At 44.0% G+C, this 13,254-nt stretch overlaps 1 protein-coding gene across 1 annotated transcript in view; it reads right to left on the bottom strand.

The window, feature by feature from the left end:
• LOC128298275 (serine-rich adhesin for platelets) overlaps positions 1-12,720 on the bottom strand; it is a 66,729-nt gene extending 54,009 nt beyond the window's left edge. The window contains exons 1-2 of the mRNA XM_053034021.1: positions 12,254-12,720; positions 3,601-4,081 (exon numbers count right to left, since the gene is read on the bottom strand). Coding sequence (XP_052889981.1) covers positions 3,601-3,910 — 310 coding nt within the window. The 5' untranslated portion in view covers positions 3,911-4,081; positions 12,254-12,720. The remainder of the gene's footprint in view (positions 1-3,600; positions 4,082-12,253) is intronic.
• Positions 12,721-13,254: the final 534 nt, after the last annotated feature.

Here is a 13,254-nt window from a genome sequence, read left to right as displayed (position 1 = left end):
CCCCTTCTTGTCCACCGAGGTGTCTGGGAGGTCTCGTTTACCCGGGACCCGGTTTTCGACCAGTACGGAATTTTATCTGCACCCAACAATAAAAAAAGACAATGCAAACAAAAAAAGAAGATTGCCACAGCGCCACATTTGCATTCCGGCACAGCAAATTTGCATCGGTGGTAATAGTTTTTCTTTTTTTTTCACCAACCAAAGCTGGCAACCCTGCCAACCAAGCCAAAATCAAACAAAATCGAACGCATTTGTCACCCGGTTTTTGCTGTTTGTTTTTTTTTTACATCCGATGAAGTAAAAGCAAGAGAATTTAACAAAATATATTGTGAAGAAACAGCACAAATTGAATGTAACATTATTTCACCGAAAGCTAAAACAAAACCACAATCGGAACGGATTGATTTTTCGGTTACACTTGACTTTATTGTCGATGCAGACAAAACACAAAAGCTTTTAAATCTTTTAAGTAAATGAAGAATACGGAATGACCATCCAGCCAGAGTGGTTCAACAATAAAGAAAAATAAAGTTTCCCCACTTGGTCGCCAAAAAAAAGCAAATTCTAGATTATATTTCAGATTGTGTGTCTTTTAGCGGTGCCAAATTCTATTTTTTCCAATGCAATTCCAATTTAGAACAAAAAAAATATTTACTTAGTTCGTTGATCACTTTGTGACCACTCCTCCCCTGAATTCGGTTAATCACTGATACCAATCCGATTTTTTTCCTCTCCCTTGGGCTAATGAATTTTTCATCACACTTAACTGAAGAACGTTGGATTTTCCTTCTCTTCTACCACCGTCCATTCTCCCCGCCGTCGCACACTTGACACTCGATGACGCGAGCATGCCCATGATCACCCATTAGCGCACAGCGCAGCACACGTCTAATTAATGAGACCCTCGCTCTTCAGTAACCTCGCGCACCGACCAGCATGATCTTTCCGCCGTACTATGTGTGGTACAACGGGGGCCACAACTAATGTGTCCATAGCACAAATCACTAATGCTGCCAGCCAACCCTCCCCCCGTAAGCAGCAACCACCACAAAAAAGAATAACAAAACATTGTTCCAAAAACAAAAAACCAAAAATGCATAATCAATTACCAAAAGTCGTGTGAGGCGACGACGAGAGCACCGAATTTAATTGCAAGCTCAAGCGCGAATTCCACTTTGTACTTTCTATCCGATGGCAGTCGAAGCCGCACACACAAGCGCGGGAGCTTTTAGCTCCCCGCGAATGTGCGCGCGCTGCTACTGAATTTCGCTCTGGTTGCTTTGTTTATTTAACAAACAAACAAAAAAAAAACATCCCCCGATGAGCCACTGTGAGACAATTGTGCACCCCTAGTGAATGCTGTTGGGCCATCGAGCAAAACCACATTTTCGTACGTGCGAAGGTCGAAGCGCCATCGTGCGGGCAACGGCATTTTGCAACGGGTGAACTTCTATCACCAGCAATCGCGAGACGGTTGCCGGTTCTGTCCCTGTCTTTGGTTGCCGGTGGTAAATTGAAACAAATCGACGACACGTTTACTGTGCGGCTCAATGAAATGAAACCATTTTAACAGCACAGTGAAGGACAGTGGCGGAAAGAATACTTCCTAATCACCGTGTGCTGGCTTCTTTTTTTTCGCCTACTGGCAGAGGTTAGGGGAAGTTGATGGGATACTCAAGCAGAAGTGCGGGTAACAAAATTGATTTGAGAATGCTTTAACATTACCCCATAAAAAAGTGTGATGGAAAATCATTCAAAATATTAACAATATTGGAGAAACAAATGCATTGAGTATTGAGTTCATAATTTGCAAATTACCCTGTAAAATACTACATTAAATTCAAAGCGAAATAAATGCTAACAAAAATCATTTCCTACAATTCAGAACTCATCAAAAACCTGTCACGCGTTCAGAGCGCAGTTGAAAACGCTACCGCAAGCTGATAAAGGTAGGTCGGCGATGAAAAACTCGCACATACAACAAGCGCACCCGATAAGCTAATCGTCGCTTAAGCCTCCCACGAGAATAGCAAAAGTAAACAAGATGAGACGCGGATTCTTATCGTGCCGGTGTGTGAGGGCCCCCCTTTTATGCACTTGTCATGCCGCTCAGTGTTCGAGGGAGATGTATTTTATGTGCCAGGATCTATCGATCGGTCTTAAGCCCGTTGTGGATTTAGTGCGGCGGGTTGGTAGTTGTAACGAGGCGAACATACAACAGGGGATTAGCGAACAATTGGCACCAGTGAATCATCATCGTGTAAGTGGTTTCCACCGTGATAATGGGGAAACATGAAATATTCTATGTATTTGCAAAAAGCAAAACGGAAATTTTTGAACAATTTCAATGTGCAAAAGTAATACAGATGTTAGATAAATTTATCATTATTTAGATAATGCTTGGTTTTGTGATGCAAGGTATTGGATATGGCACAATTTAAATTGAGGAAATTTTTTAAATCGATACTAGCGGGTATATCTATCAGTATCTTCAACTACATCACAGAATTGGGTTCAGTTAACGATTGGATCGTGCTCGTGCATGAGAGACTTACATGACAAAAAATAAATTGTTTAAGTGTCTATATACACAGTAACACCAGTGTTATTGTGGCACTTCAACTTAAAAAGTTCGGTATTAAAGATTTCCATCACTTGAATTTACCCTTAGGAAGGAGGGTGGGCGCACTCAGAAGGGGAAATCAACCCAAATTTCATTTGGTACTGGTTCTACCGCGTGAAAGATCGGCACCTCTTCCGTACTCCACCCACCAATAAGCCGTGGTGTCCAGTATTCCTGTATAGGCTTATGATCAAATTAAAATACGTACAGATCCTCTGGGCGTGTAATTGATTTTTTTTCTTGTACTACTCTAAGCTAGAAAGCTAAAGATTCAAGGCGATACTTGCCAAATAACTTAACATGGGTCAAACAAGCTGGAACAGCCGTGTTTTCACATTCGTCACGCTTAGGGTTGAAACTAACATTAGGAAAACAATCGAACCTTCAATTGAAAGGTTAACTTGGCCTGTTGCAGATCGGGCTCCAAATGTAAAAACGCATACATAAAAAATAGCTTGAGGTATGATCGACTTCACTATCGATAAAAGTACTGTCAGTCATAAGCAGACAAGAATAACAGAGAAGAATCATCAATCACAAGTTCTACATCGTCTCTTCGTTTTCTTTTTGTTTTATGGAGGAGGATCCAGCCCAGATGAGATCGGATTCATGAACTTTCGGTATATCAGATCGCAAACTGAGGAACAAAGGTCATCTCTACTTCTACTACACTTGTAAAGCCCAATATAAAACAAAAAAAAAAGATTTTGACCTTCCTTAGCAATATTCTCTGAAATTAATCATTTGTCTAATATTAATGTGTGCTTTCGCTTCAATAACTTTTGCAGTAGAATAAAAGTGGCTGATTGGTAAAACAAACAATTATTGTGGCATTAATGTTAGCTACGTTATCGAGCATTGGACACAAAACAATAGATATCATGACAATTAATGTTACAACAAAAAACTACCGAAATTAATTTGGTCTGGGTGGAGAAACTTTAATCCCTTCACCAATGGAGGTTTAGAAATCGTACCTTTCGTTCCGGTTCCGGCGTAAAATGGACTGCCAACGGGGAAGCCGCCGGTGGGAGTGCGCGGGTGGGTTTGGACTGGCGATGATGCCGAAATGGCCGCTGCCACGGTAGACGCCGAATCGTGCACCTGTGTCGCGACGGCACCGATCGTTTTGGCCAGATTCTTACGCCGCTGGATCAATTCTTTCTTCCACTGGGGGATAACGTTGGGGTCGAGAGCACCGCCACTGCCACCGCCCACCGTCGATGCCGTCTGCCCGGCCGCTGTTGCCAAAGCGCCACCATTGTTAGTTGCTGCATCGGCCATCATGCTGGTAGTGGGTGGCGCGCGGAGGCGTTTACCGCTTTGGTGCAAAAGTGTTGCAGCCGCTGATGGGAAATCGTCACACCGGACTTCGGCACTTTTGCGTCCTGTGCCGTCCTTTACTACTGCTATCCGTTGCTTTCGCTTACGTCCTTTGATCGACAGAGGATGTTTCACCTTAATTCAGTGGCCGGCAACCGAAATTTAAATGAACGAAAGATGAAAATGGTTAGGCGATTTAGATAAAGCTGAGCTGCAGAGAGAGTGTGAGAGAGAGAATGCGACGATCCAATTTCATTTTCCAACGTAGCGATTTAATATATTTAACGTTAAATAAAACCAAACACACATACACACACATGCACACAAACACACGGACGTACAGATGCAAACAAACAGGTTAATTGTAGCATCAGGCCACGGCGCGGCTGCGGTCGTTGGGAAGTTTGAACTACCGGTGTGTTTCGCTTTTGCAGCCCAACCCCCTACTCAATTTCCACACCATTCTGTCCGCATTTCTAATGCCGCTGTTGACGGCTGCTTTCACTAAGTTTGTGTCTACTTTTCTCTCTTTCTTCCATCTAAACTTAATTACTTTTGTGCGGCTGACACTGTTTGAAATATATTCCCTGTCCTCGACGAACCCATCTTCACCCATTTTTGCCACTGATTTTCACGCAATGAAACCGTGAGAAAGGTACAATAATCCAGCCCAACCCAGGCTGGGATGGTGGGGCGAGCTGTACCCGCGGTCTGCCTCCATCTAACCGACGTTCGTCGTTTCAACCATTCAAATGCAAATATGTCATTATTTTCTACTAAAATCGGAAAACAGATTGCCACCCATCGCTTCATCTTCTATCACCCCCCCCCCCCCCCCACCCCCCAAAAAAGGAAGGAAAAGAGGGAGGGTGGTGTCGGTCACCTTAACTGTTACGGATAGAACCCCCCCTCGGGGTTTGGGGGCCAATTTTCCAGTGTGAAATGATATACGAAGCAGCACAGCATCGCATCAATTGTAAACGGGCGCTGGTGGACTGCAATTGCCACTTGCGACTTCCTCCCAAACCGTCACCACCGGCAAGATCCGGGGAGGAATGCTTTAAACGATTCGTTCATTAGGAAAAGTTTCGAGCCGATAGCTGGGTGCATTCCGAGCGAGGTCCGGTTGCGGAAACAGTATCAGTGTGATCAGCTTTGGGGGGGGGGGGGGGGGGGTTACATCGTTTGGTTGGTTTGGTGCGGCAATAAAAACATTATGCTCCGACAAGTGCAATTTGGGGTAAGGGAATTGTTGGAAAGTACAAATTATCCCTCCTGGATCCCGGAAAGATGACTTGTTGTGCGAGAAAGTAGCGGAGAAGCGGAGGAAAGGGGGTATTATGGGAGATAAATCTCACAGTTTGTTTTGGAGAAGAGTTCATCAATAGAGATTTTAGTTAAATGTTATACAAGTAGTTATTGATTTAAGATGAAAACTACAAAAAAATATTCCTTCCCATTTGAAATTACTAGTAAAATCCTACTAATATTATACAAGAATAAAATTCTATTTGCAAATGGATGTTGATTCCACACCCAGGAACAACGAAGAACATAAGGAGGATTATGATTAAAATCCCATTAGAATCTCAGTGGCAAAGAGTGCAATGCACAGGAAGGTGGCAAAACTTATTCTATTCTTCTTACAAATATGTTGGAGGTAAGTCATGTTGAGAGGTCTACATAATCCAAAAAAAAACAAGGAAAAATCAATGGAAATCTATGTTTGTTTAAAGATACCATAGCTACTTTTAATGTATCATCATATCGGCTATTGGTGTTGCTTGGTGTAGAGCTTATATTCGTCCAGTTTATATGTAATAAATTTAAAAAATGATAATATATCCACAAAACTATAGAAAAAATAATACTTTAACACGTAATTTTATATACGCGAAAACCTTAACCTTGGAGCGGTGCCGTTCTTCACACGACAGGACCGGACCAATGCCCCGTATGCAGAACTGACTAAACCGCAACGGGTAAATAAAGCTAGAGAAAGCCAGGAATCGAAGGTCCCCTACAACCCTTGAGGTGTTAAGTTAGAGAAATTACATTTTAATAAGGTATCTGTCAGCAATCTTGAATTATTTGATACCTTTTATTCGAAAATTTTGTATGTTTAACAATTTGTTGAAGAATTTCCACGGAACATGCAACATTTCACTGTTTAATCAACAACAATCTATCATCATGCGTAAAATCTTTTAAAAACATGCGAAAATTACTTTGTTGCGACATTTTTCGAGCAAGGGTTCGCAACCTTTTATTTAGACTTGAGGGAAAAAATTAAATTCATCAATTTACAGCCCAATTTTTATGCAATCCTAGCAGCGTCCACAATACGTTACAAAATAAAGTGAGCATTGGTCGAAGGCAGCATTCATCCTTCTAATAGAATAGAAGAATGCAAACTGAAGAAGGAGAATATAAAGCAAGATTTCCTAGACGTCAACAGTAAAGGGATGAGTCCACGAGGATCATCAGAATGATGGATATTTGCCACAAAAATCAATAACCAATTGATTGATCATCATCGTCGAATATATTACATAACAATTTGCATTTGTACCTATCTTCATTAAACACCACCTGAACCTGACTTCGTAAAGTTCGTATCGAACACCAGAGCAGAAAAAAACCCTTTTCTATCTGTCAGCAACAAGTCGATCGTACTTCTCTAATTGAAGTGGAAGCGATACATTTTTTAAAACAACTTTTCCCCCCCCATACACTTGCCGCAACACAGGTTGGGCACGGTTCTCTGTGTCAGTGTCCACACCCTTATCATTGACTGCCGATCTACAATATCATTTGGACATCGGATGTTGTGTTTTTTTTTCTCCTATTACCTATTACCCATCCAATGTCCACTTTCCCGAGATAAAATGCGCGCTGCTCCGAATGGTAACGTTGGCGCATGTATCAAACAAAGCAAAACCATAAAAAGCTTCCCCAATTCTCGGTTGGGAGTCGTTGAAATGTTAAATATGGAGCCTCTTCTATGTTGTCCCCCATCCCCACAAATACGGCGTGTAACCGCTGTGACCGGTTTACAATGTGGTGTGTGTCAGCAGTAATAAAATGGCATGTCAGCATAACACACTTACGATCTTCGCCAAACAGTTCCATTCAACACATCGTCGTCGTCCGCCAGTTTTTGCCCTTTCTGGCAGGCGCGGTGGAACCGGGTAGACCGGATTTTTGTATAATATTTTCAAGGACGGTTTTGCACTGTGTCTTTTCCTATTTTGCAATCACCCCGGGGAGTACTTTCACCCGTGCGCCGCTCGATTCAACCATTTCGCAGGTGGATGACCAGTACACACTTGTTTGCGTGCATACTCGCGCGAACATTTTGAAGAGTGCCCCATACCATGTGTGAGTGTGTGGGTGTGCGTAAAAGGGCACATACGGTTTATTGGCTTAGAAAACAAAAAAAAAACGCCAGATAGAAGTGGACCTCACCGGCGAGGTGTTTATGCGTGTTTTCATGCGTAACAAATATGTTCTTCTGCTGGGTATGGACGATTGGTTGGACGAAACGATAACACAAAAAACCACCCTCCCCTAGCTCCAGAAGAGGGTGAGAAAATTGTGGGGTATCATTGAGGGTAAGACTTCACTTTTTTTCCTCTAGAGGATGAGTGTGTCTGTGTGTGTGGGTTTGTGGGCTTATGTTCGTTGGATACCCTTAATCTGTTTCGTAATATGAAGGAAAGTAATGGGCAAGTGAAAGAAAAAAAAAAGCAACGGCTCCAACAAAACACAACCAATGGGAATCAATTTTCAAACCGTCCGGCCGGTTGGTTTTAGTCAATGGGTAGCCGATTACTCGCCGATTCAGGATGGGTTTAGAGGGTTTTTCCTTCGTTTTTTTTGTTTTGTTTTGCTTTATTAGCTTCACCAGGCCCAAGGTGCAAGATCTACCACCATCCCTAATTGATAATCTTGCTGCCCATTACGGACGGACAAGTCACTGAACTAGGTGTAATGGAGCTTTAATTGGAATGGGAGAGGGTACACGTTATGGTGTAAAAAGGAAAAACTAAATCAATTACATTCCAGCATTCCACACCTATTGGAGATATTTTGTTTCCCCCTTTTCTTACCGGAAAAGTACGAGCAATCAGGGAAAGTAATAGGAAATACCGAGGCGATCATACTGATAATTGAACGAGCGTTACATTGGAAAATGAATACTTTGGTTAAATAATGTACATAATCCAGCAAGTGGAGGAAGGTGATCTTCAACGTTTTTTTTTTTACAAATAACTATAAATGAAGCACCCCGTGATGAATTTGGTAACAGCACCGCTCTTCACATAACATAACCGGTCCAAATTCCCGTTTGGACCAATACTCTCCGCAGGACTGACCCCCCCAGTTACGGGTAAATAAAGTCAAAGCAAGACATAAATGGTAGGACTGGACCTCGTGAGGTTGTTATGCTGATAAATAAGAAGAACTATATTTGTATGACAACAATAGAACACATATGTTCGTTCGGTAGGACTTCCGATGGTAACCTACTGATCGGTGGACCTTATAGATACCGCATCCTCGGAGTTACGGAAAAAAGCAATGTTTCCTTCAATGTTCCTCCTTTAATCTCAAATAAATTTCAAAATCAACAAGGTTTGTGTAATTAATAATCTTCTTTTTAAATCTCTTGTTTAGTCTACGTTACCTGACCAACAAATTAGCTAACGCCACCCAACACAATTATTGGTGATCTTGGTGATCTCCTGTCACTCCGTACTGGCATCAAAGTTATTGAATTTCCCTGTTGAGGTTGGCCATGCACAGTTCTGTCCTTTGCATCTGAGTGGCTTTGACAGGATTGGAGATCTACGGGAAAACGTTGTTCTTCACCATTCGTAAAGTAATATTTACTCAGAACCTTCTGGGAGACCCAGGTCTCTCCTCTGGGAGATCGGTCTGCTGGTCAGGTGCGATTGATCATCTTGTCTGTTTGTTGGATTGATCCAGACTCCAGAGAAAACAAGATCACATTACCCTCGATCTTTAACATCAAATTCTGCAGAGTTAACGGTGACCACTGTTGACGCGTGTTCTGCATAGAATATCTGTTTGGCGATCTGGCCTTTCTTCAAATGGGCAAAAGTTTCATAGTTGGCCTCAATTATTAGCATATTATGGATCTTGTTTTCCAATGTTTGGAGCTATGCATGTTCCCATTGAAATGTGTTTTTCTAGCACCTGATGGTATCAATCATTACACCCATAAACGAATACTTTCGATGAATCATCAGCCACATCGAAATTTTCCTGAGCTATTCATTGACGGTACGCTCCCGACCCATACTTCCGGACAGCTAGCTGAACTGACTTCCCTTATCAAAATGGAATCCGTTATCGATGAGACTTGCGATAGACGGTATATAGGAAATCAATAAAGGGCAAAGGCGATCCAGAGAGCAGAAAACACGAAAATAAATCAAGCCACTAGCGTACGGAATAGCGTGATCCGCTTGATTTCTATTTCTAAGTTCCGAAAGATAGAGAGCAGCAAATGTGAAGCTTCTTTCAATATTTTGCTCCGAAAAGGTCGGAAAATGACGGAACCTTGGACATTCGTATTATTTTATGTTTATTGGATGGCTGTTTTTTTATCAGTTTGGCCCTGTACCATTATCATCACACTGTGCGCAGTTGGCGGCTGAAACCGAACCCGCAACTACCGCCTGTCAATCATGATCGCCAGTCGCGACCATCGTGAAAAGCGTGATGCGATAAGATAAATCAAACTGGCCAAAAAGAGCTGGGCCGTGCGCGCGTCAGTTAATTTTGATGGCGAACTCAACTTTCGATAGCGATATTTTTTTTGTTGGTTTCTTTCCGTTCGAAGTTACACTCGGACGGTACAGTTTGCCCATTTAATTAAGGTCAGGAAACTTGGCAAACCTAGCAAGCAAACGCCACTTCCTATTGCCGAGACCCGTGTCAAGGGTTAAAGCACGGGCCGGGAAAATGGGTGTGTTGGAGGCGATGGATTCCACTTTTCCAACCCTCCACAGGCGGGTGACCGCCTGGGAAAGATCGGAACAACAGAGCCCAACCAAATGTGGGGAAAACACGACACATTGGTGGAAAACGAAGCAAACAAAAAATATATACACACCGCCCCCACAACAGCAGCCACGGACAACATCCGGAGCGGCATGGGCAAACAATATCCGAACGAACGCAAAGCCGTGTCTCCCGAAGCGGTGGCGCTGAGAAAAAGCTGTCAAAAGTTCATAGGCACACACACACACAGATTAAGCAAAAAAAAAACAACAAAAAGCGGGCGGCGGAAAACAAGCCGCCCTGTTGTATATCGACAGCACGAAAAGCAACGCACCGCACTAGCGTGTGTGGAAAAATCGCACTGTAACTGTGTGCGGGATTGATGGAACGAGAGGAAAGAAAAGGGAAAACACAACAAGTGCCGACCCGTCCACGGGACCGATCACAACAGAGCAGCCCTATCCTTTTCCTAGCCCTGTGCGGTACTTAAATATGCAAGAAGAGAAAAGAGACAGGATGATGATACGTCACATCAAGAAGGAGGAAGAGAGATCAACCGATTCCATCTTTGTTGCTATGCCGGTGCGAGAACGAGATGGATGTGAGCGGTTCAGCGAAGCGTTGGAACGAACAACAACACACCGCAACTGTAGCAGCTGAAAAGTTCAAACAACTCTTTTGCGGACTCTCCTCCATGTGTTCCTTCTTCCCTTTCCCCTTTTCAACAACATTCATCGCAAGCGCACAAAACCGTACGCAAAAGCAGAAACTGGATCGAACAACATTTGCATCATGGCGCACCAGGGGTTCACCGCACTTCACGCGGGAGGCTTACCAACACACCAAATCATTAACACGCACCAACACACACACACACACACACAGCGAGAGGAAAATCCGGCGGTTGTGTCATACATAGGAAACAGTTGTCTAGTTTTCCTTCCAATTTCCGCGCAGCGAGATATTTGGGAAAGCCTATTGTTTTGTTCTTTTGCTTCACTGCTATCCAACCACTACCAACCGGACACAATCCGGTATCCGAGAGGCGGGAGTGGCAGGAAGAGGGAGTCCCTTCCCACAAACCCTTTTCCCCCACAACATCAGAGCACATCGAAACCGGCCAGACGACTAGATCAAGAACGGAGATCTTCTTCCCGTCTCGTTCCCACCAGAAGTCGAGGCACAGGTGTGTGCGGATGGTGGATAATACCCATCAAGCTTAACGCCGTGTTCTGGCGTTCCTCCTCTTGCCACGTTCTAAATATCGCACTTTCTCCTCCCTGCCTGCTTCGTCTGTTCCATACACGCAGGCGCACACACAGGCGAACGTGCCTCCGGTCGATGGCTGCTGCGAATGGATTCCAAAATCGACGGCATCCTCTCCCTTACCGGTTGCGTGCATGTGTGCCGTGTGTGTTGCATTGTTCTACACACGCACGCATTGGGGGCCCGTTTCGGTTCTTTGCTCCCGTTCCGATTGCATCCTGCGTTTCGCTCACTCTGGCCACGCTTATTTTGTCTAGCCAACAGGCAACGAGCAGGGCTTTTACGCTGTTGTTCGAACGCAACGGATCAAGGTAGCCATTGCGTGAATGTGAACGGAAGCAGGCTCAAGAGTTTCATCCCATCATCGGCTACTACTATATCGCCTTTCTAGCTGCATCCGTCATCAAATCGGCCGGGTTACCATCGTGTCTCCGTTTCACAGCTGAATAGATGATATCTAACCTTCTTTTAACCAATTCTAACAAACCCCTACGCATCGTTGTGGGCGCTTGTTCCCAGCCCCACTTATTTACACTGCACAGTTTTCACACCAGCGCGTGTATTTTCTCATGCCTCATCATAAAAGCGAATGAAGATTTAGCATCAACGTCTCTTTAGCTCTATTTTCCGCCCAGAGAGGACTCTTCAATGCTGAGGTAGGGTGGAACGCCTCGCGGATCTTGTAAAACAAGTGCAGTGCGGAATAGCCTTGGGGTCCAACAGCAACAGCAGGCAGCATCAACGGAAGCAGACAACTAGGAGTTAACAGACAGCTTTCGCACTGTTTTCAATGTGTAGCCACATCGGCTGAAGGAAATTATAACGGGCATGGTGGTCGTCGGACAAACCAAACCACTCGGCGTTTGCCATATTTGAAGTTTTCACTCGCTCAGAATAACAAACCACCGACCACGCCAGCCGAATTTGAGGAACTTTGGGACACACACACGCACACATACAAATTGCACACACACACACACACACACATACACAAAAGGACACACTTACTCGTCGCTGCACACTAAGCTTTTCCTTGTGACGTCCTTTTACAACGCACACAACAGCACTTTTCGGATTTCACTACGGTGCACTTCTTCAGCACGTAAATATAGTATTTCGCCTAGAAATCTTCTACCCTTCTTTCGCTTTTTTTTGTTGCTTCGCCAGCACACGTCAACACACACTCGCACTACGCGGGCTGGAAAAGCACGGCTTCTTTTCCTTTTTTTCTTCGGTAAGAATTTCCTCGCTTCGTCGATGATTTCGAAGAAAAAAAAACGGGTTGCGCAGAAGAAAGCTTCTTCTGTCTCACTCACACACTGGCGTGGATTTTATCCACTCCGCGACATTCCCAATTACTGCTGTTTCACTGCACAAAGCATAGAATCTTTAGCATTAATTTACCAAAAAAAAAACTCTAAATCAAATCAAAACACTACCGCACACAATTGTCGCGACAACTGCCAAGCAATGGAGCGGATCGATATTATCTGCGACTGCAGCGTTTGCAACTCCGGAGTCTCTTTGGATCAGGTTGTTTGTTCTGTTTCCCGGAGGCTGCTGACACGCTGGACCGCCGAAGAACTGGAAATAGCTGACCGGTTTCGGATCACGGTGGAGAACGAGATACGCTGGACCGTTGCACAAAGCGATAGAGACAGGGAGAGCGTGAGCAAGTGCCAGAGAGAACAGGAGCACGCATATATAGGTGCATGTGTGTTGGTGGAAATGTGAAGCAAAGGATGAATACCATTAATCGAATAAAAATGCTGATAATCTCCACACTGATGATGCTTTGTTTGAACAACCAAGAGTTACGCGAGCCCAATCCTTATTCTCCACGGCACGCACGGCACTTTCGCACTAATAGTGTCCACTTTGGCGTGTACGCGAAAAAAGGCAATAGACACGCCGGCCCAACACTGTTGTTCCTTCGCGGCTTGGTAACTTTTGAATTAGAAAACTAGCAATACATGCTGGTGGCTGCATGTTGCCGAGCTTCAACCGGG

The sequence above is a fragment of the Anopheles moucheti genome, chromosome 2 (genome assembly GCF_943734755.1).
Source record: "Anopheles moucheti chromosome 2, idAnoMoucSN_F20_07, whole genome shotgun sequence".
Taxonomy (NCBI): Eukaryota; Metazoa; Arthropoda; class Insecta; order Diptera; family Culicidae; genus Anopheles; species Anopheles moucheti.
The sequence above is the reverse complement of the archived record's forward strand: the minus strand, read 5'-3'. Positions and strand labels throughout refer to the sequence as shown.